The 21392-nt window shown below is 44.1% G+C and overlaps 1 protein-coding gene across 1 annotated transcript in view; it reads left to right on the top strand.

Annotated features, from left to right (window-relative positions):
- LOC144828694 (carbonic anhydrase 3-like) overlaps nt 1-21392 on the top strand; it is a 218814-nt gene that overhangs the window by 154966 nt on the left and 42456 nt on the right. Inside the window, exons 3-4 of the mRNA XM_078687078.1 lie at nt 3927-4045; nt 6398-6490. Coding sequence (XP_078543204.1) covers nt 3927-4045; nt 6398-6490 — 212 coding nt within the window. The remainder of the gene's footprint in view (nt 1-3926; nt 4046-6397; nt 6491-21392) is intronic.

Here is a 21392-nt window from a genome sequence, read left to right as displayed (position 1 = left end):
CGTGGCACAATCAGGGCTGCATGCCCATCAGCCGCATTTGATTTACAGGCCCTGGGCACTCATAATGCACTTTTTCTAGGGTCTGATAATTAAATCAACTAAGCCAATCAGGGAATCATTAATCCATTACAATAATTTACAAAGGGAGTACTTGCACTTTGGCACTGAGCAGCAGTGGCAAAGTGCCCAAAGGATTTAGACCAGCAACAATGGAGTCAAACACACAGCAAAACACAGGAGGTAAAGGCAAAAAATGGAAGGGAGACCCACGCCAATGTTGCCAGGACTATCAATAGGCAAGTGTTTTGGTGTGGTTTACCCCTCTGACAAACCGTCAAGGAAGATGATCTAAGTAATTTTGGACTTATTTGTAATTTTATTCAGACTATAAACTCTCTTACAAATACTATAGGAAGGGATTTACAAGTAAATTCTGCCAAACACCATACGCAGGGCTTCACATTGTGAATTCTCTGACAAATGCATTACGAAGAAGTTTGACATTATGAACTCCGAATACCGGGTTTAAACTCTGTGGCAGATTGGGTTTTAGATTGTGAACACAATGACAAGCATCATAGGGAGGGATTTACATTTTGTACTATTTGATATATACAGTATGAATGGGGTTTACGTTATGAATTTATGGACAAAATGCATTCGGAAGGAATTTAGTAAAGAGGTCCCATTTTAGGTCTGTAAAGGCTTCAGAAAAAGCTTGCTGTTTTCAAGAGAAATGCTTAATTGTCACTGCAGCGTATATTTTGGGTCTCTCTAAAAGATTTTAAGGGACACATTATCATATTTATGTTATACTTAACAGTTTTGATTGTGAAAATCCTCATGTTTCTCAGTAGGCCGAAATAAGATATTGCTGCTTTTTATTATTAGAACCTTCTGCAAATTGTCGCACAGTATTTTACAGATCATGGGAGCAGACCACATTTAGTGGTTATTTGGCATCTGTGATAGTTGTTTAGAGTATGGACGCTGCACCTTGGCTATGTGCAATGCGGAGGGGTTCCACTTGAAATCTTGCAAATATTTGGCATTTTGAGTACAGTGTTCAGTTGGTGTGCATTAAAGTATTTTTTTGTTTTTTAGGAAAATGCTTTGGTTGTACAGTGTTTATTTGGGAGAGGTGTGGCGCCGCGGCCAGGGCGACTGACGCTGGAATCTGGGGATCAGGGTTCGATCCCCGGCTCCGGCGGCAGGTTAGCCCAGCACCATGTGACTCTGGGCAATAGCTTGCTTAATCTTCCCGACGGCCCCCAACGCCTAGAGACCCTTACGGGTGATTGTGCGCTTTACAAATGTGGATTATTATTTATTTTGTGCTGCTCACAATTGAATTTCTAGTGTTGGACTGCTCTGTACCCTGAGAGTCAGGTTGTACATTGTGAACAGTTTGACAACGGCACTAGGCAGTGCGTTTACAATGTAGGGAAAGTATTTTACATTAAGAACACTGTGATAACTACAATACAAAGACCTTCCTGCTGTGAACTCCTTGGCAAACACCGTACATTATACATTCTTTAACATTGAGGGTCTATTTATCAGTCTGGTGTTCCGAGGACCACCAGACTCATGGTGGCACAGCAGTGGCGGTCCAGCCACCACCGCACCGGCGGTCTGACTGCCCCACTTATGAGTTGGTTAGTCAGACCGTACTGGGACTGCTGCCGGTTCACTGGCCTTGGCTTGGCGGTCCTGAGGACGCAATGTGCTTGGATTGACCACCGCGGTCCCACCAAGCATATTGCAAGTTTTATGTCTGCCATGTTTTCATGGTGATTCCAGCGCCATGAAAACTGTGGCAGAGAGAAAACAAAATAGGCCTTCAGGGTCCCCTGGTGCCTCACACCATGTGGATGCACCCCAGAGGGGCATAATATTTGCCCCCCTGTGTGCATGCACACCAGTTCCTGCATGGCATGGACTTTACAGTCCATATTGTGCAGGAACCCTGTGTGGCATTCTCATTGCAGTGTCTTTTTCAAAGGCACCACCACCTTTGAATGAGGCACCACTGTGGGACCGTCACGCCGCCCTCCAGGCCACTTTTAAGTCATAATCTTGTGGGTGGCAGTGAGTCTCGGCAGTGAGGGAATGCGGTGGTGCCAACCCGCTTGTTCCCACACCGCCGAAACCCGTAATTAAGCCCAAAGAGACCACCTGACACAACTTTCTATTTGAGGTGGTGCTAGAGAGATCTCAATTTCATTGTGTGCATTTGTAATTTCTTGTTTCGCATTTAGCTGTGTGTGAAATAAATTCTTTTAAAAGTAAAAACACTAGACATTTAATTTTTAAGAATTACTGAGCTAGTTTTGGAGTTCTTTAATGCTTATTTTATTCCTTTAGTTGCGTTATTTCATTCTATTGGCTTCTTAAATGTGCTGTTGATGTTCAAATGTGGATACAACAAAATGGTATTGGCTCTGACATTCCTCTTAAACTTCAGGAATGCCAAGCTTCAGTCACATGTCTGGACCAGTAACTTTGATGTTGAATGCAGATGAAACAGTGGATTTAGGACTCGGGAATCCTCCTTAGACCTGAAGGTCTGTTTGGGAGTCACTGGCTTTCGGACCACTCTAGCCCCTGCTACTATGATCAGAATGGTGGTATTATTAATATTAACATTGATCGTAATTTCTGCCCACTTGATATTAGGATTGCTTATCAATGTTACTCTCATTCCAAGACTTTGCTAATCATTCTTCCTTCCCTCCGAGTTAGTGGGGAAAGGTTGGTGATCAATACAGCCATCTCATCCTGTTTCGATTAAAGAATTGCGATCTTGCTTTATTTATATAAATATCTAATCAGCTACATTCATAATGCGTAAAATGCTGTTTCCACATTTGTTACTTAATTCATTTCCGTGTGCTTTTGGTAAATCCCAGTTGGACTTCCTCCACAGGTTACCAGTGAATACATTGATTTTGACTTATCCTGAGTATCTCAGCTCTTGGCTTTAGCCCTACATTCCCTCCAACATGTTTAATTCCTCTTCTCAAGCCATGTGGATTTGTGCTCATGTTTTATCATATCATATCAGGCAGTCACTCTTTCTTGGTTGTGCTCTTATTCCCAGTACCCCAGATGTAAGACTCTGCCCCTGTGAGTGCAAGGTGAGCGGTGTGTTGTGATAGAATAGGGTGCAGCACATTAAAGACAGACCTATTGGCATTGCTAATGCGTGTATATCATTATGTGTCAATAACTGCTCAAAAAATGATTGGACCTAAATATCACTTTACAGAGGACATGAATTTCCAACCAAGAAAAATTTGGTAGAAGGAATGGAACATTTTATATAATGCACATTAGACTTCTTCGTGTTTGTCATTTGATTTAATGCTTAAATAACACTGAACATGGATGGTAGTCAAAAGAATAGCCTACAAAAATCCTTGGTACAAATAATCAAATGCTGTATTACAAAGTACATTACATCAATGACAAAGCTCAAAATAAGCTAGGAATGGAACACTACTTTATAATGTCGAATATGGGGTATCTTTGTGGAATTTGGGCAAAAGGTTGTGGCACAAAAACACTCTCAGTCAATATCCTCTCTTAACACCACAAAGTTCGACTTCGGCTAGCAGTCTATGCCTCGCTTCACCTCACCAAGCTCGTCACCCTTGTACACCTATTGCCTGCCAAACCCTACCTTGTTCATTGTGTAAACATTTCCCAAATTTTATAATTACGGGATCTTTGGAATATATTTTCTGCTTGACCAATAGCCCAATTGGTGTCTATAGGCTGGTCAAAACTATAGAATGATGTTAATTGTGATGAAACTGATTAAAGTCTGACTGTAGCCAAACATTGTCTCCTAGCAAGAGTCACCTTCTCAAACCTGCAACCGTAAATGAATTAATATACTATTTATGTTGTTTGATATGCAGTGATCAAAGGAGGGCCACTCAATGGAGTCTACAGGTTGCGTCAGTGCCAGTTTCACTGGGGTTCTTGCGATGTACAAGGATCCGAACATGTTGTGGATGGAATGAGGTACTCCGGCGAGGTAGGTGTCTCTTTTTTTTTTTTAAAGGAAAGTATTCCGGGCCTCATTTATGAGAAATGACGCATCGCTGCGTGATAGCAGCAATGCGTCACTTCTCAGTGCGCACTCCTTGCGACATGATTGATGCGTCATATTTACAGTATGATGCATCATGTCGCAAGGAGTTACAGATACGTCAGTATTTCTGACGTATCTGTAAGCGCAAAAGTCATGCATTGCTTGGGTGTGACACAAAAGTGACGCAACTCCAGCAATGCATCCTTTCTCATGGGGAAAGCCCCATGAGAAAGGGCTTGCATCAGTCTTACGCCTGCTGTGAGGCAGGCGCAAGATTTTGACGCAACAGCGTCCTAAAAGTGATGCAGTGAAATCTCATAGATTTCACTGCGTCACTATTACGAGGCTTTTTGCGGGGGAACGCCCCCTCTGCGTACATTATACTTGACGCAGGTATAATGTAGCGCAGGGGTTTACAAAGTGACGCATCTGCTTAGATGCGTCACTTTGTAAATAGTGCGCAACAGGAGGCATGTTTTACGCCGCCGATGCGTCACAAAAAGTGACGCATCGGAAGCGCAAAACTGACGCAAGGCCTCATAAGTGAGTCCATCCGTTTTTAACACGTTCAGAAATCCCCTGTACACATGTAAGGAGTGAAATAAATTGAAGGAGAGACATCTGCTCAAACCGGTGTTGAAATTCTGAATCGAGCAGAATAAATTATGGGCGAAGGGGGGAAACTTTGGGGGGACTCGGGTAGGAGATGGCGAGATGATCAACAAGTTATCTAACCACACTCTTTGTTTATGATTTGGCCGAAGAGTTTTATGTGAACTCTAATGAGTTTCATAAAGAAGTGCATGTGGAAAAATAGCTGCAAGAAAGACAAAGTAAGAGGTATAAAATGGCACGAACGATATAGGTTAGATTCAGGGACACTAGACTTTTGCACAGTGGAGGGATTACCTAGCAAACTGATTAAATAATGCAAGAAAAAGCAGATTATGAGGAATTATACAGAACATTGTCTGGCAGTGCTATTTTGATATGTCGTCACACTCTGCTGCTGTCTCAACAATGATTTCACCGCCTTAGTACCCAGTTTAACAGCTAAATGTAGTAGTGAGCACTGATATCTTCATGTTATTTTACAGTTTTGCAGTCTAAACTCTGGCTATGTAATAATTATCTCACACAATACATTTAAAATATCACACGTACCCTTGTACTTACCTCATTTAAGTCAGTGGTATTCTCAGTCATGGTATTTTCAGAATGGTTTTTCTCAGTAATGGCACACAGAAGTTTATTCTCTATTTTCTAATGAACTGTTGGAAGATATGTTGCTCCTTAGAGAGGACATCCAGATGAGATTCAGGAATATTTAAAAAAGACGGCCAATTTATTGCATCGGCTAGGATTTTTGGCATAGGGTAAAAAAAAAACTGAAAAAGATAAATTAATAAAAATACTGGTACATTTGTTTGACAACTATATTTTTAAAATATTTGTAATTTTCTAAATTACACATCGGACTCTCCAGAAACCTTTATATTGGTATGTAAGATTCTTAACACTCCAGTTTAGCATTAAAGATGCCTTTAGGCTCAATAGTCCATGAGAGATGCATGTGGATAACATTTCTAGCACCGGTTGATCTTGTTGATATGACGGTCATAGTGCAGAGCGTGGTAGATAAAAGTCTGGTGAATTATGTGTGCTGTAGTTTAGTTGTGACCACCTAGGTAGGATTGTCCCTCTTGATTATTGCAGCTGAATGTTCTAAGGTAATGAGTCTGGATTCCTACTGTTGTATCTCCACTGATAAATGTCACAACATGTGGGATGGACTTCCAAAGGCAAACTACATACAATAGTCGGATTATAAGTTTTACCTGCTCTCTGAAAATACTCCAGCATAAACGTCTGGCTTTACTTCTGATTTTCATCTTGAAAGTTCACAATTTGGAATATAATAAATGGACATTTTAGTGCAAAGTGGAGTCTGAGGTACATCCATCACGTCCGGAGTCTAATAACTGTCCTTTTGGGCCAGTGTGATTTTGTTCGCTAACTTATGACCTACTAACTGCAGAAAACCTGACACCCCAAGGGGCCTCTCAATAACGGTCTGAGCTGCCATCCATAGACATTTCATATCGTGTAAAAAACATCCCTTGACATCCATGGGTGTTCACTGTCTCAGATTCAAGTAAGATATGGATGCCAAATGTATATAAAAAATAGATATTTAACAAGCATCTTAGTTTAACTTCTGGGATCACATGTTAGTTGCCTTGCCCTAATTTGAGAACTAAAGATTGTCATGCTCTCCCTTTTTCATTTGTACAGATACATTTGATTCACTGGAATAACAAATACAGTAGCTTTAAAGAAGCACTCAAGAATCCAGATGGAGTTGCCATTGTGGCCATTTTTATGAAGGTACGTGAAGTAAAACATCTTCTTTTTACTCCTCACAGACATTAAGGGGTCCATTACAATGTCGGGTGGATTTCCTCCGCCAGGCTGGCGTGGCTACCGCCAGCCTGGCGGTGGAAATCCGCCCGACATCATCAGCCCAATTCCCCCCCGCCATATTAGGATGCCGGAGGGGACCGTGGCGGTGTGAAACACCGCCCGCCGGTTTTCCGCCCCGGTCGCCTAGCGGCTGGGGCGGAAAACCTGTAACATGGTGGCGGTGTCTTTTAGACACCGCCCGCCATATTACAATGGGCTTTGCACAATGCATTTCCGTGGCGACGGCATCGAGGCATGCGAAGACTCCCTGCGGGGGCCCCTTGCGGGCCCCCTGGGAGTCCGTGGCTTGGGGGGTGCACATGGGGGGTACCTATGGTACCCCCCCGCATTTCAGAGTGCAACATGGCAGGCACCGCGCGATGCCTGTCATGTTGCACTTTGAAAAGTACAACGTGCACTTTTACCATTGCGGCGGGCGGAGATTCCGGCTCCGCCCGCCGCAATGGTAAACATACAGGAACGCTCCCGCCTGTGTGGCGGGCACATCCTAATGCCATTGTCGGGACCCCCAAACTGTTAGCGGGCAGTCCACTTCTCCGTTAGGGTGCCCGCCCGCCATCCTAATGGACCCCTAACTGTTCTCATCTCTAAATCAAGTGTTTCACTTGAGCCCCATTGTCCATTAAACTCAGTGTCTCCCTTCAGCCACAATCTTCTTTAAACCCAGTCTTTTTGTGACCTAATGTCATTGTCTCCCTATCCAGCCACTCTTTTTTACAAAGCCTGGTGCTTCCCTTTCTCCATTCAGTCACACTTCACTGAACCTACATGGGTGACCGCACATTTCATTAATTCATCAAGATGCTGCTAATGTGTTAAGTTGCCTTTCTTTTGCCCTATATTTCTCTTTGTATTGAAGGTGTGCTTTCTTTTGCTTGAGCTATCTCATCTTTCAGTGGGACTGAATGGGTTCCACACTGAGTGGAGGGTGCCACCTTCTAGGTATTGGTGTCATTATGAAAGGCGGAGCAGCGAGTGGAGTTTGCGACATGGCGGCCTTACAACCACTGTGTCATGCTTTGAATCTCACATAGGAATAGTAAATATGATTATTGTCACTACGTATGAAGGTAAGAACATGGTGGTTGTGGTAGCTAGGTCAAAGAGAGACATCACCTCTGAATGTTGACAGCAGAGAATAAGTTTGGTCTCAGATGGCACCCGAAGAACTAGAAAGACAGTGAGGCAACTGGCGTCAGTGGAAGTCACTGCAATGGTGCTAGCCTGCTCAGCTTAAGATGGGGGAGATGTGTAAGGGTACCCAAAGAGTTAATGGTACTTAGCAAAAATAAGTCAACAAGCTGTGGACTTACAGGGCCATGGTAAAAGGGAGCGGAATACATCCTAAGTCATCCTATGTGAGCCATAGAGGCTGGAAGCAATACAGGGTTCCCCGAATTGGGGCAGAGTGTAGCACTTGTTGACGGGTCAAAGAAGCAGTAGAAGCGGCAGGCAGGATAGGGCCGCACTGAACAGTGACCAGTGGAGCCATGTGGGGCAAGAGGTATGGCATGGAAACCCCCGGCATGCAGTTTCATGAAGTATGCTATATCATAGGAACATTGAGAGCAGTGATGCATCATGGGTTGGCTGCATGGACTAGAAGTGTGTGGAGATGCCAGAGGTCCACTGGCCTCAAGACACAGATGAAGCAAGCACTCATTTTTTCTAAGAAGTGCTTGCTAAGTAGGGCTGTATGCACAAGGGCAGGTCAGAACCACCAGTATAAGGAGACTGTGTCTGTAGTGGCAGTGGTTCAAGTGGTGGGCACAGGACCAGACAGAGACAGGAGGCCAAAGGCCCAGCCCTGTGAGAGTGACCACGTGACAGCCAAAGAACTGCACAGGAACTGCACAGTGACGAAAAACTGGTGGAGAAAATGTCAGAATGATCACTGTAGGAATGCCTGGAGTGGTGGGAGCTCTAGTGCTCTGGAATTCATGATGATGCCTTACACACAGTCAGGACAGAGACCTCCAAAGCAGCGGTGGCATTGTGACAGGTCAAAAGGGCTCCAGGAACAGCAACAGGGCACGACAGAGTGGAAAACAATGAGCAAAGTTCTGCAATGGAGAAGGGTGTTGCTCCGGAGAAATAATGTCAGTTGTTGGATGGTTTGGCAACAAATAGGAGAAGAGCCAGAAAAAAAATGACTGGGGACGCTGGGGGTTCAGATGATCAAGGGAGTGACTCTGAACATGAGGATGAAAAAGAATGACGGCAGTTATGGGATAGAAGTGGCATAGACAGAATAGTGGAGATCTTGAGGGGCAGGTTAGGGCACGGGTTGAACAGAGGAAATGTGAATGCACATTCCATAGAGAAGACAAACTGAGGCAGTAAATCTTATCTAATTTAACCAGCATTTGTAGAGCACATAGCTACCCATGCGCATCCCCGTGATGTTACTGCGATATAGACTGGACCATGGACTCAAAGGAGTTTGATTTTAAAAAGTCAGGTTTTTAGAAGTTTGCAGAAAGTCAATTCATTGTCAGTTGCCTATAAGGTGTGAGGGAGGGAGTTCCATAGTTTGGCTGTGTTGTAGCTGAATGATCTTCCCTGCTTCTTGTCTTTTTGATAATTGCGGGACTGATACCTGGCGGGTGTTAGAGGATCAAAGGGTTGTCCTAGAAATATAGTAGGAGATCAAAGGTCGTGAGATGGGAGAAATTATCTGACAGGGCACTGCGGGCTATACAGAGGGCTTTGAAATTGATCCTCTGCTTAATTCGAAGCCAATGAAGGGAGGCCAAGGACTGCTAATTGAGTTGTGCCTGGGGATATTCAGCAGGATTCGGGCTGCAGAGTTCTGTACCACTTGCAACTTATTGGTGAAGATTTTGGGGCTCCCAGGTAGAGTGAATTTCAGTAGTCCAGGTGAGAGAGTTTCAACGCCAGGATTACAAGCCTAGATACAGAATTTAGCAGAGCATTCTGAGAATGCCTTGGCAGTTGACCGAGAGCTTAGTAGCCTGGACTTCCATCGACAGATTTGTCTAGGAAAGATGGGTTTGTGCACAGACACTGTAGCACATTAGGTTGGAGACTATAAAGATTGGTGAGGGGGACGTATAGAAGGGAAGTTGTCAGGGGAAAGGGAACAGGACAGACTGCAGTGGTAAGGAAGCAAGGTCAGGGAGTGGCATAAGCATGGGGATGGGCAGGAACATGGTCATGATGAAGAGCTAGTACAGAAGAACAATAAGAAGCTTCCTTACATGGGAATTGTGGCACCATTGGGTAGCCATTTAATGCTGACTATGAAATAGAAAAAATGGATGAGTGAATCTATGGACATATTTAATCTTCGCCAAACATACAAAATGTATGGAGAGATCAAAAAGAGAAGAGAGCTTTCTATCTAAAAATGGTTCCTACAAATATAGACATGTGAACAACAGCATTCACTGTTTATGGCAGTATAGTTGAGAAAAGATTACAGAAATCAGCCTAACCCAACTAACTATGGCCAGATGCACGAACACATTTTCTGTTGGCAAACCCTGCAATTCAGTAAATTGCAGGGTTTGTGATAAGAAAATATGTTTTTTAATATTCTTATTTTGATTCGGTAATATGTTACCGAATTGCTAAATGGGTTTAGGAAACCTTTAAAAATTGCTCTTTGGAAGGGGCATGTTTAGAGTGTCCCTTCCAAATAGCAATTCTTTATGGTATGTATTAATGTTTTGCAACTGAAATCCGACTACTGAAAGTAAGTAGTAAGCCATTCACAAGTGAAAAGGGGTCACCAACAGACCCCTTCCCCTTTGTGAATGGACAAGAAACATATTATGGAGTAGGCAGTGGTCCACTGCTTACTCTTAAAAAATTGTTTTAAACATTTAGGGGACCGACCTATTAGTAGATAGGTAGGTTCACAAAATCCCAAAATATTCTCAAAAATTCAGTGTGTAATTTACAACCACTTCTGTGAATCTTATCTCAGTACATCTGACCCTAGAGGTCAGACTGGAGGCTCAGATGACCTTTGGAAGGCTGGTTTGGCTTTGCTAAAATGAATGGTTCAGCGCACCAAGGGAGTTAGACCTCAACAAGCCTTGCAGAGATTGACAGGAGCTGTGGCTGCAGAAGAAGGTGCACACTGGACTGGCCTGTCAGTGCCAATGGTTTACCAATTCTCCAAGTTCCCTTTTCATGGTGCCCCACCCTGAAAGGTCGGAGAGGTCATTCAAATGATGGAAACCTGGACACATGCTGAAATTTTAACAGAGCAGCATGTTACTGACCCACATGCAGATTTAAGCACAAATGCACAAAGTGTGGAGCAAAACACGCCCTGGTGCAATGTTTTAGAGATCAAGGACCGGGAGTGGAATTTAGAGGTTGTCATAATAGAAGGAGGTATGTGGGCAAGGACCAGGATCAGTTAAGATGGAGACAATAGAACCTAGGTTGACAAAGTACCCAGCTATGGCTATTTTGTTGAGAGAAGACCCCCTGTGAGGCCAGTGACCGAACATTTACAGTTAGTGAAAGACAGATGACCATAGTTAAAGACAAGCTATTGAAGGAGGTGTATAGTGGTAGAATAGCTTGCCCCTTTCCAGCCATGCTGATTCCTGAAAACTATATTTCCCCCTAAGGGCCTGATTCTGATGCGGTTAGGAAGGCCTCCTAACGGCATTTGCTCCATCCAAATTGGATCGGGAAGGTGTCTTTCTGACCAACTCGGAAAGGTTTCCGACCAACCAAGTATGATGCAAGTTAGTCGTTAGGAATATCCCAATCCGAAACCAACGGCATTGGGGATGAACACGCCGTACGGAGCAGATTCGTATTTCTTGTCAGGCCGTGTTTCCGAACAACCGATTACGATGCTGGATTTGGACAGCCTTTCCGAATCGTGCCGTCCGACTCAAATCAGCAGTCGGAATCAGACTTTGGGGGCCTGTAGTGGGCCCCCTTCACTCGGAGCCTTTCTAATCGGGCGCATGGGGGTACCCATGGGTCCCCCCTTACCAGCCATGGACAGTGTGGCAGGCACCAGTGGGTGACCACCACAGGGAGCCCGATTTTCCCCAGCCACCCCTTTCTTTAATGGGAGCCTATGTATAGAGCCGGATCAAAGGCTCCCATTGAAGCCAATGGGAGTCCAACCAAATCATATCTGGAAGCATGCATTGACTCTCCCGATCCGATTTCGTTGGAAACCATTCCTAAACCCATTCGGTCGGAAAGCTTTCCAAACCACATCAGACTCGGGCCTTAGAGTTGTGCCAAAAACGCTTGCATGGACGTCCAACTGATACACACACTTTTGTATCTAGAGGGAAATTTGGTGAAGGTGTGCAGACAGAATATCGAGTTGCACAAACATCGAGTCAGAAATATCATGGTTCAGAAATATCGAAAGCAAGAATATCGTGCTCAAGAATATCGACTTAAGGTAAGTAATATTGATTTTAAAAATATTGAAGTGTTTAATATCGTTTGCAAAAATATCATTGTTAAAAATATCAATGTATTTTAGTATATGTTTTAAATGTATGTGATGTATGTTCTAAAAAAACAATTGTGTTTTTAATTTATGTGTTAAATTTGTATTAGTTATTTATTTATTTCATTTAAATTTCCGTTTTTAAATCTGTAGCAGGTTGTGGGTTCATAGGGAAAGAGGGTGGGAAGTAATTTAATTATATTAAATTAATTGATTATTTTTATGTAATAATGTTTGTTTAATTGAGATGTTATATTGTTAAATATGTATAATAATACATTTTTAATTAATTATGGACATTTTGTAATTAATTTTAGGTGTGTTGTGGTGTTTATAGGCGTAAAGGGCGGGAAGTAATTTATTATTGATTGATAAATTATTAATTGTTTGTTCATTGATTTTAATGAATTAATACATTGTATTTAATTATGGTGATTGTGGAATTAATTTTAGGTGTGTGTTGTGGGGTTTATCGGGGTAAAGTTTGGTTTGTAGTTTATTTATTTTTTATTAATAATTATTTGGTAATTGATATCAATTATCTTTATTAAAAATGTATTATGGCATTGTGTAATTAATTTTAAGTGTGTGTTGTGGTGTTCGTAGGGGTAAGGGATTGGAAGTAATTTCCTTTTAATTAATTAATATATTGTTGTTAAATAATATTAATTTGATATTTATTTTGTTTAATTATTTACTTTTGTATCTGCCGTTTTTAGTTTTAAAGGAGTAAAGGGTGGGTATTAAATAAACTGTAATTACTTTATAATTAGTTGTTAATAGTAATAGTTTTTAATTTAAAAATAAGTTTTTTTAATTGATTTTTATTATTTTATAGTTTAATTTAGGTGTGTGTTGTGGACATTATAGTGTTAAAGTGTGTGCAGTTCATTAATGTTAATTCATTTTATTTAATAATAATATTTATTTCATTATTTATTAATTATGTTAATTATGGAATTAAATGCAAATTAAAATGTTGAAGCGTGTTATAGGGTACAAAATACACTAATTACATTTATGTATTAAATAATTTCTTTGCTTGTATATAATGTTATAGTTTAAAAGAATTATTTTTTTAACATTTATTATTTTATTTTATACTAGCAGCCCGTCCCGACGTTGTCCGGGGTTGAAAATGTATGTGTGTAATGTTTTTAATGTGAAAGTACAAATTATTGTAATATCTCACGGTATCCAACATTATTTTTTTCATCTAAAAAATCCATGTCTCGATTGATACCAGAATAAATACAAACCATACCAGAATAAATACAAACAATACCAACAATGAACTGAACTTAACTGAAATGAACTGATCACTAAAACTCTGCTTCGGAGGGGCAACAGGCAGACAGGCAAGGAGACGGACATGCAGCACTTGTATTTTGCAGGCACATGCGCACAAAGTTTTGCAACTTTCACACTGATTCTCCGTCAGAGCGCACATTTGCACAGGGCGTGTGTCTGACCCCGGCCGAGCTGAGACACATGTTGTAGGAGACAGGCAGCGAGGCCATGCTGCAGGCACTGTTATAGCCGGGCCCGGCGCACCCACCACCCCCACCGCTGTAGCTCCCTGTCATGGTGTTGTAGGCGCTGCTCACTATGCAGCCCAGGTCATAGTCCGAGTCCTGCAGGCGGGAGCCCGAGATCATGCAGCTGTCCTGGTCCGGGGAGTTCAGGATCTGGTCGATGCCGAAGCTGATGGGCTCGGGGTGTCACTGGTGCATGTGGTGGGCGCCCATGAGATCCATGCCTGTCCGCGCCCCACCCGCGAGCCTCAGCCCGCTCGTTGCCACAGGTACCAGCCTCAGCCTGCCCCCGATGCCCACGGTGTGGAGGCATAGACGGGATACGCACAGCACTGCCTCCACTTGCGGCCCTTTTCCCTGCGCTCCGGCTACAGCTCGGCCGCCGAAGCCCTCGGTGCGCGGCTCCACCACAGGCCGGGCCAGGTCCCTCTGCATTCGGATCCAGCCGGTTCTACCAGCGGGAACATCAATCCTGGTGCCAGAGGGGCCCGGGCGAGATGTAGCCCCTGCCCCCGGGCCCTGCCTCGCTATTGGCTGGAGGAGGAAAGAGGCTCGGTGAATGAGCGTACTGAAGGGGCGGAGGAGGTAGCGCGGCTGAGAGCCGAGGGGAGCGAGCGGGGCCGGAGACACGCGCCGCCAACTTTGCTTACCAGCATCGCGCACCCCGGACACGGGCACTCCGCGCCGCCTAAGGTTGTGCGTTTTACGTTTGTTGGGCATGTGTGACTTGGCAGGGTGTCGGTTCTGAGCTCCTGGCCGTTTGTTGGGCATGTCGGCCTCCGCAGGGTGTCAGTTCCGCGCTCCTGGCCAGCCAGACCTGTTTACTTTACCAAAATGGCCGGCCTGTGATGTCAGCACGTCTACTGCATTGAATGTCATTAACGCACACGCCCACCTCTGAGATGGTGCTACTTCCAAGGGACTACTTTGGCAAAGAACGTACTTTGCCCTTCTAACGTATATTTTTTGCTGCTATATAGCCTATGTCCATCTGCTTACCCTGCCCTTTCCAACGCTGTATTGGGTGTTTTGATTGGCGCTGTGGTTCCTGAGTTTACCCGCCTCAAAGGTTCCCAGTTCTCTCTTTATTATAGTAGTATAGATAATATGTGTAAGTATTTGTTATATGTAATTAATATTATATGTTTTCTTCTTATATATTTAACATATTTGATTTTTAATTATTTTAATATTATTCATTTATTTTTATAACTGTTTTTTTTTAACTGTTGGAGTATAAATAGTAATTTTTGCCTCTCTGCTATCCAACACTTTGCCTACTGTTGCACTCACTTGAGTTGGAATAGTAATTTATACCCCTCTGCTATCCAGCACTTTCCATACTGTTGCACTCACTGGAGTTGGAATAGTAAATGTTACCCCTCCGCTAGCCAACACTTTCCCTACTGTTACACTCACTGGAGTTAGAATAGTAATTTGTATCCCTCCGCTTTCCAACACTTTCCCTTCTGTTGCACTCACTGGAGTGGGAATACTAATTTTTCCCGCATTCGCTATGCAACACTTTCCCTACTGTTGCACTCGCTGGAGTGGGAATAAAAAATGTTACCACTCTGCTATCCAACACTTATCCTACTGTTGCACTCAGTGTAGTGGGAATAGTAATTTTACCCCCTGCTATCCAACACTTTCCCTACTGTTGCACTCTTTGCAGTGGGAATAGTCATTTTTGCCCATCCGCTATCCAACACTTTCCCTACTGTTGCACTACCTGGAGTGAACTACATTTTTTTACCCCGCCGCTATCCAACACTTATACTACTGTTGCACTCAGTGGAGTGGGAATAGTCATTTTTGCCCCTCCACTATCCAACACTTTCCCTGCTGTTGCTCTCTTTGGAGTGGGTATAGTCATTTTTGCCCCTCCGCTATCCAACACTTTCCCTACTGTTGCTCTCACTGGAGTTGGAATACTATTTTTACCCGTCCTATCCAACACTTTCCCTATTGTTGCACTCACTGGAGTGGGAATAGTAAATTTTACCCCTTCGCTATCCAACACTTATCTTACTGTTGCACTCAGGTGCCTATTCTGATGTTGGAAGGACCTAAGTCCGTCCGACATCAGGCAGGAGCTGTAACTGACTGACTTGCTGTCATCGGTTACAGCCCTGCTAGTACGATGCGACCAAACAGGGTTCGGTCGCATTTGTATACCTTACAGTGCAAGCATGCTTTCCGACCAGAAAGCATGCTTGAAATGTAGAAAGCAGGGGTGCAGTTCATCCCTGCACCCTGTGGCTGACACCCCGAGATGCCTGCCGACTGCCTTTTCGTGCTGGACAGACCGGCACGAAAAGGCAGTGAAAGGCTGCCATCGTACTCCCTCGGTCACACAGAGGTGACCGGGGGAGTTCTGGAGGATTTCCGGACTGCGGACAGGCCTGTCGTCCCCAATCCGGAAATCCGGCCGGCACTGACCGATTCGGTTGGAAGGGCTCCGGCCGAAATCGGAATCGGCCCCTTAGTGTAAGACATTGGCCTGTGAAGGGGTACAGGTACCATGTGACTTTCAGGGTTGAAAGTGTTAGGGGGCATGAAGATGGGAAAAAAGTGTTTGACAGGCCGACTGTAGTAGTTCTGAGGAAATGCCTGGGGGTACGTGACTGGCCTAAAAGTTGCTTGGGCACAATTCATTTAGGGATGCCCCAGCCACAGAGGAGTACAAATTGGGACTGAGTGAAGACATTTAAAAAATTCAGCCATTGGTGGTCAAAGTGCATTTGGGGTTATGTTCTCCCGAGGAGAAAGATAACAAATGGACCATGCTAACCAAGATTATTTATTGTCAGGAGTGAGAGAATGGAGGGGCCAGACGAAGGTTTGGGTATGTGGTCATTTGATAGTGAAATGGGAAGAGGAGCCAGCAATAAGTCAGTGCCATAGGTTGTAGCTGGGCCTCGGGAAAGAGATGGTAATGGTGCATTTGTATGGCCAGGGAGGATGCCATGGGTCAGGTCTTACCTATGTTTCTGTTGAAGGACGAAAGGAGGCCAGGGCCATATACAATACTGTTGCATGTGGAGGAGAATGATTTGGTGTATGTATTGGGCCTGGAGCTGATTAAGATGGAGAAGACAAACTTGAAAGTGATCAATGATGCGTGGGAAAAGACATACATTTGGTGGACTTTCTAGAAGTATTTGGAGGGGTGCAATGAAACCAGCAGTGCTGCTCCTCAACCAACCTCCTGGTTGAGGAGGGTGAAACTCTACTCAAGCCTTAACCACAATTCTCATCATGGTGAAGTCACAAGCAAACTCCAAATAAACATGTGCTTAACCCTCTGGTAGCTTAGAACAGAGCAGTCAGGCAAATTTAGAGGCAATGTGCAACAAATGTACGCGGCACTTCAAACAGTAACAGAGTCAAAATACAACACAAAAAAAATCACACACCAATTTAGAATAGACTAAGTGTAATAAACAAAACAAGGCCAAAATGGGCAAAACTCTAATCAGTGGAACCGGAGATATGCAATTTAAATAATTTCAGGCAGTTGTGCCAAAAAGGCCAAAGTGACAACTGTGGTTATCTCGGTAATGCTGGACCGGAAAAAAAATCACAAGGTCAAGCTGACCATGATGGAGCGCTAGTTAGTTACAGGGACCCAGTTAGGCCTGTTGAACAAGTGTCCCGTAAATACCAATTGCGGAGCATTGCGAAGTCCTGCATTGATGATGGGTCACACAGCAGAGGTGATGCAAGGTCTGGATAAGAGATGCTTCGCACAGCGTCGGTTCCCGGAAGCTGAAAGCTTCAATGTGAGGTCATGTGTCGTCGTTAAGGAGGCTGCTGATGATGGGGCATGTGATGCGAAGTACTGCGTTGAAGATGCATCACGCACCCCCTGGTTCTGAAGAAGTTGCAGGCTTGTGATGAAAAATTCTGCGTCTTAATCGAGGCAGCGGATGATGAGAGGCCTGTGATGTGAGGGCCTGCATCAGAGATGTGTCACACCGTGGTGGTGCTAATGAGGTTATGGCCTGCCAAAGTGATGCAAAGTATTTGCACCAGGAAAATCTTTGCAGTAGAGGCAATGTGTTGGTTGTGCTCAGGGTTGCGCCATCCAGCAGAGGAGCTGCATCGGTTCTGCTGGGTCCTCAAATGGGATGCCGGAGCACATTCAAGTGCTGGTTACAAGAGACTAGCCTTCAGATGGGCAACCAGAGCACATTCAGGTGTTGGTTACAAGAGACTAGCCCTTGAAGTCAATCCAGTTCCTCTCACCCAGGCAAGAGGTAGCAGAGCAACAGGCCAGCACAGCATGGTAGCAGTCCAGCAGAGTGGCAGTCCTTTCAGCAGAATAGCAGTCCTTCTTCCTAGCAGAGTCTTCCTCAGATCAGAAGTGTTCTGAAGAGTTTGTGTCTAAGCTCCAATATTTAAACCTGGTGCCTCCTTTGATGTGGGAGAATCTTCTAGAGGTTTCTCTTTAAGGTACTCAGGTTTCCTATCTCTCCTGCCCTGACTTTCTTTGTGTGAAGGCAGGACACAGCCTATTTTGGTGTAAGTGGGGTTGTGCCTAGCTTAACCCCCAAATACTGACAATGATGGCCCATCCAGGCACATCTAAGCTCTCTATTTTATATGGCAGTCTGAGATTAATATACTAAGACCAACCACACCTAGTCATGTGGCCCAAAGACCGGTTTCAGGCACTAGATGGCTAAGACAGGAAAATGCCAACTTTCTAAAAGTGGCATTTGCAAAATTGTAATTCAAAATCTGACTTTACCATAAGAGAGGATTTTTCACAACAATTCCAAAGACACCACTCTTAAATGGTTCACCTATCAATAGGGACAAGGTAACACACTCTACCAACCCATCGTACTCCTGGGTAGACTAGAGGTCAGAGAGAGGTTCACTCTGCTCCTTCACCCCTTCATCTGTCATGAGGAGCATAGTGACTTCAGACCTCTCAAAGTGGGGTTTAAGGCAGTTTATGTGGAGCACTCTTAAGGGGTTTCTAGGGATCTTGAGATCCACCAGGTATGTGGACTCTCATTCTGGTCCTTCACCTCGTATCGGCCTGTCCAGCGATCCTGGAGAGCTAGGGGCTCCACAAGCTCCATAACCCACACCTTCGGGCAAGGTTGAAACTCTACCAGAGTGGCCTGGCCGTGCCAGATTTTCATGACTTCTGGACTGGCAATGTGTCTGGTTACTGAGTGCAGCATGTAGCTGACCACATCCTGAGGGGTTTTCCTGGGAGCTTGTTCTCACCCCTCTCTTACAAGGTTAAGAGGTCCTCGACAGAATGGCCATAGAGCAGTTTGAAGGGGATAAACCCAGCTCTATTCGTTGGCAATTCCCTGTAGGCAATCAGAAGGCATGGCCTGACAGTGTCCTACTTACGCCCCAAGGGCTCAGGTAAGCCCATTATCATGCCTATGAGAAAATGTTCAATCTCTCCACAAGCCTTTCTGTTTGGGGGTGATAAGGTGTGGAGAATTCATAAGTCACTCAACACTCATCCCACATGGACTTCACGTACGCTGACGCAAATGTATTGCTTCCTTCAGACACTAACTCTTTGGGGAACCCCACATGGATAAAAATCCACATCAGTGTGCTGGCCACCACAGGTGCAGTCGTCGAACTTAGAGGGATGGCCTCTGGGTAGTAGGTGGCGTGGTCCACCAAGACCAGGATGAACTGTTGGCTAAAGCTGTCTTGGAGTCCAAGGGACCAACAATGTTGAGGCACAGCCTCTCAAAGGCCAACAACAGGTAATGGAGTCAAGGGAGCCTTGAGCTCTTTCCATGACTTCCCGCTGGCCTTGCATGTGGGATAGGACCTACAGAATGCATTTGTGGCAGTTTTCATCTGGGGCCAATAGAAGTGGGCGACAAGCCTGTCACCGTACCTATTTTGCCCTAGATGTCCTACCAGGAGGATATTGTAAGACAACCCCAGTAAGAATAGGCTGTAACACTGAGGGGCCACCAGCACATGGGTTGTCCCAGGTCCAGGAACCTTAGGCTTACTGTAAAAATGGCCAGATGAAACTCTTTTACTTCAGGTATGGGCTCAGACAGTTCAGCTGCAATGAGAGTAGATTTGGAAAAAGCAAAAGAAGCCAATCAAAATAATTCTAAAAGGATCTTAAATTATTTAAATGGGATGGTAGTGTATCACAAAAATGACTGTATGGCAGACTGTAAACACCAACTGCACAAACTCAAGTCCAAATCCTTACCGCTGATCACCAATGTAAGAAATTGGGTTACTGGTTAAGGGGGTGTAACCCAACTCAAGCAGGAACCACAATCCTTGTCAGGAAGAAATCCAAAGTAAACCCCAAATTAACCTCTGTTCAACCCTCTGGAAGCTTGCACAGAGCAGTCAGGCTTAACTTAGAGGCACTGTATAAAGTATTTATGCCGCACTTCAAACAATAATAACGTTAAAACACCAGACAAGAAGGGATCCCACACCAGATTGCAGGGGCCCGCACCCAGGTTTTAGGGACTCTTGTTCAGCGGGCCTAAGTGGGCCCCTGTAGATGGCCCACGTTCCCTCACAGTGGGCTTGTAGTGTAGTTCCTATTTTCCCAATAGGCTCTGCGCATTGGAATAATATATCCTATAGATTTGACGTAGGACTGAGGTCTACTAGATCTCTATTGAATATACTAGACATAATTGTGAGTGCCAGCTAACTCAGAGGTCACTAGAAACTTTCTTGAATAAACAAGAAGGGATTCGTTTCTGACAACCGCATAAACATGACAACTTTGTTTCTCAAGAATAAGAAATGTATCTCTAGAGTCGCGGAAACAATAGATAGTTATTTCACTCAGTCAATTGTGCATGCTTCGTTTCACCAGAGGTGCAGAGAAATAGAGAGACGGGCGTTTTCAATAAAAAGTATTTATTGAACAGTCTCTTTCTTATGCAGAGGAAATGAACTGCTACAATCTTAATACTGGTTGCAAAGTACAATGCGTACTGTACGAAGAGTATTATAAAATAATACTGTAAAAGCATGATATGGTTTCTAATCCATAAAATACATAGAATGCATACATTTAATAAATAAAGACTAAAAGTACTCAACTGGTGCTTCTAAAATACGCCTACCCCGGTGTACCTAACCTAGGTCTAGTACAAGGGAAGAAGTAAGTGAGGTGTAGCTTAGTTTTAGTATTCTCTGCCAAGAATCTTATTCCAAGAATTCTCTAAGGGTCTAATCAGCTTCGTACCTTGGTTTAGAATGAAGGAGGTCTTGTATCTCTCTCTAAGGAGTCGATTTCCCAGCAACCCGAAAGGGTAGCCTGGAAACACTGGAGCTGGATTTCTCGGCAAGAGAAAATACAGCGTCTCTCTCAGTGCGTCTGCTGGAGGGTCGGCTTCCGTCGTCACTTGCTGCGGCGAGCTGTGTCGTGTAGGTAGATAGTCGAACTGCTCCAAACCACAGTGTGTTTGCCTGGGCAAGTGTGGGCATATTTATACCTTGAAGGTGCCGAGGTTGGACATAAAAACATCATCAAAGACTCAGTTCTGTGAAAACTCCTTGAGTTCTTGCATAAATCAATATTCAAGCAAGGGGAAGTCCCTGACTGCTGAAGGCGGGTTTTTCCAAGAAACCGTTGTGGATTCTCGGAACTAGTGGAAGTAGCCATGCCGTATTTGGACTGCATAGGCTAAGTCCAAATATGGTTATGATTTCTATGCCTATATAAGGACAGGGTGATTTATACCTATATTTGGGCATGAATCAGGAAAATTACACTAGGGTTCTAGATTCATATACAACACCCACTCCACTTTAATATGTTCAA

The sequence above is a fragment of the Lissotriton helveticus genome, chromosome 4_1 (assembly GCF_964261635.1).
Source record: "Lissotriton helveticus chromosome 4_1, aLisHel1.1, whole genome shotgun sequence".
Classification (NCBI taxonomy): Eukaryota; Metazoa; Chordata; class Amphibia; order Caudata; family Salamandridae; genus Lissotriton; species Lissotriton helveticus.
This window is presented reverse-complemented; position numbering and strand designations above follow the sequence as displayed.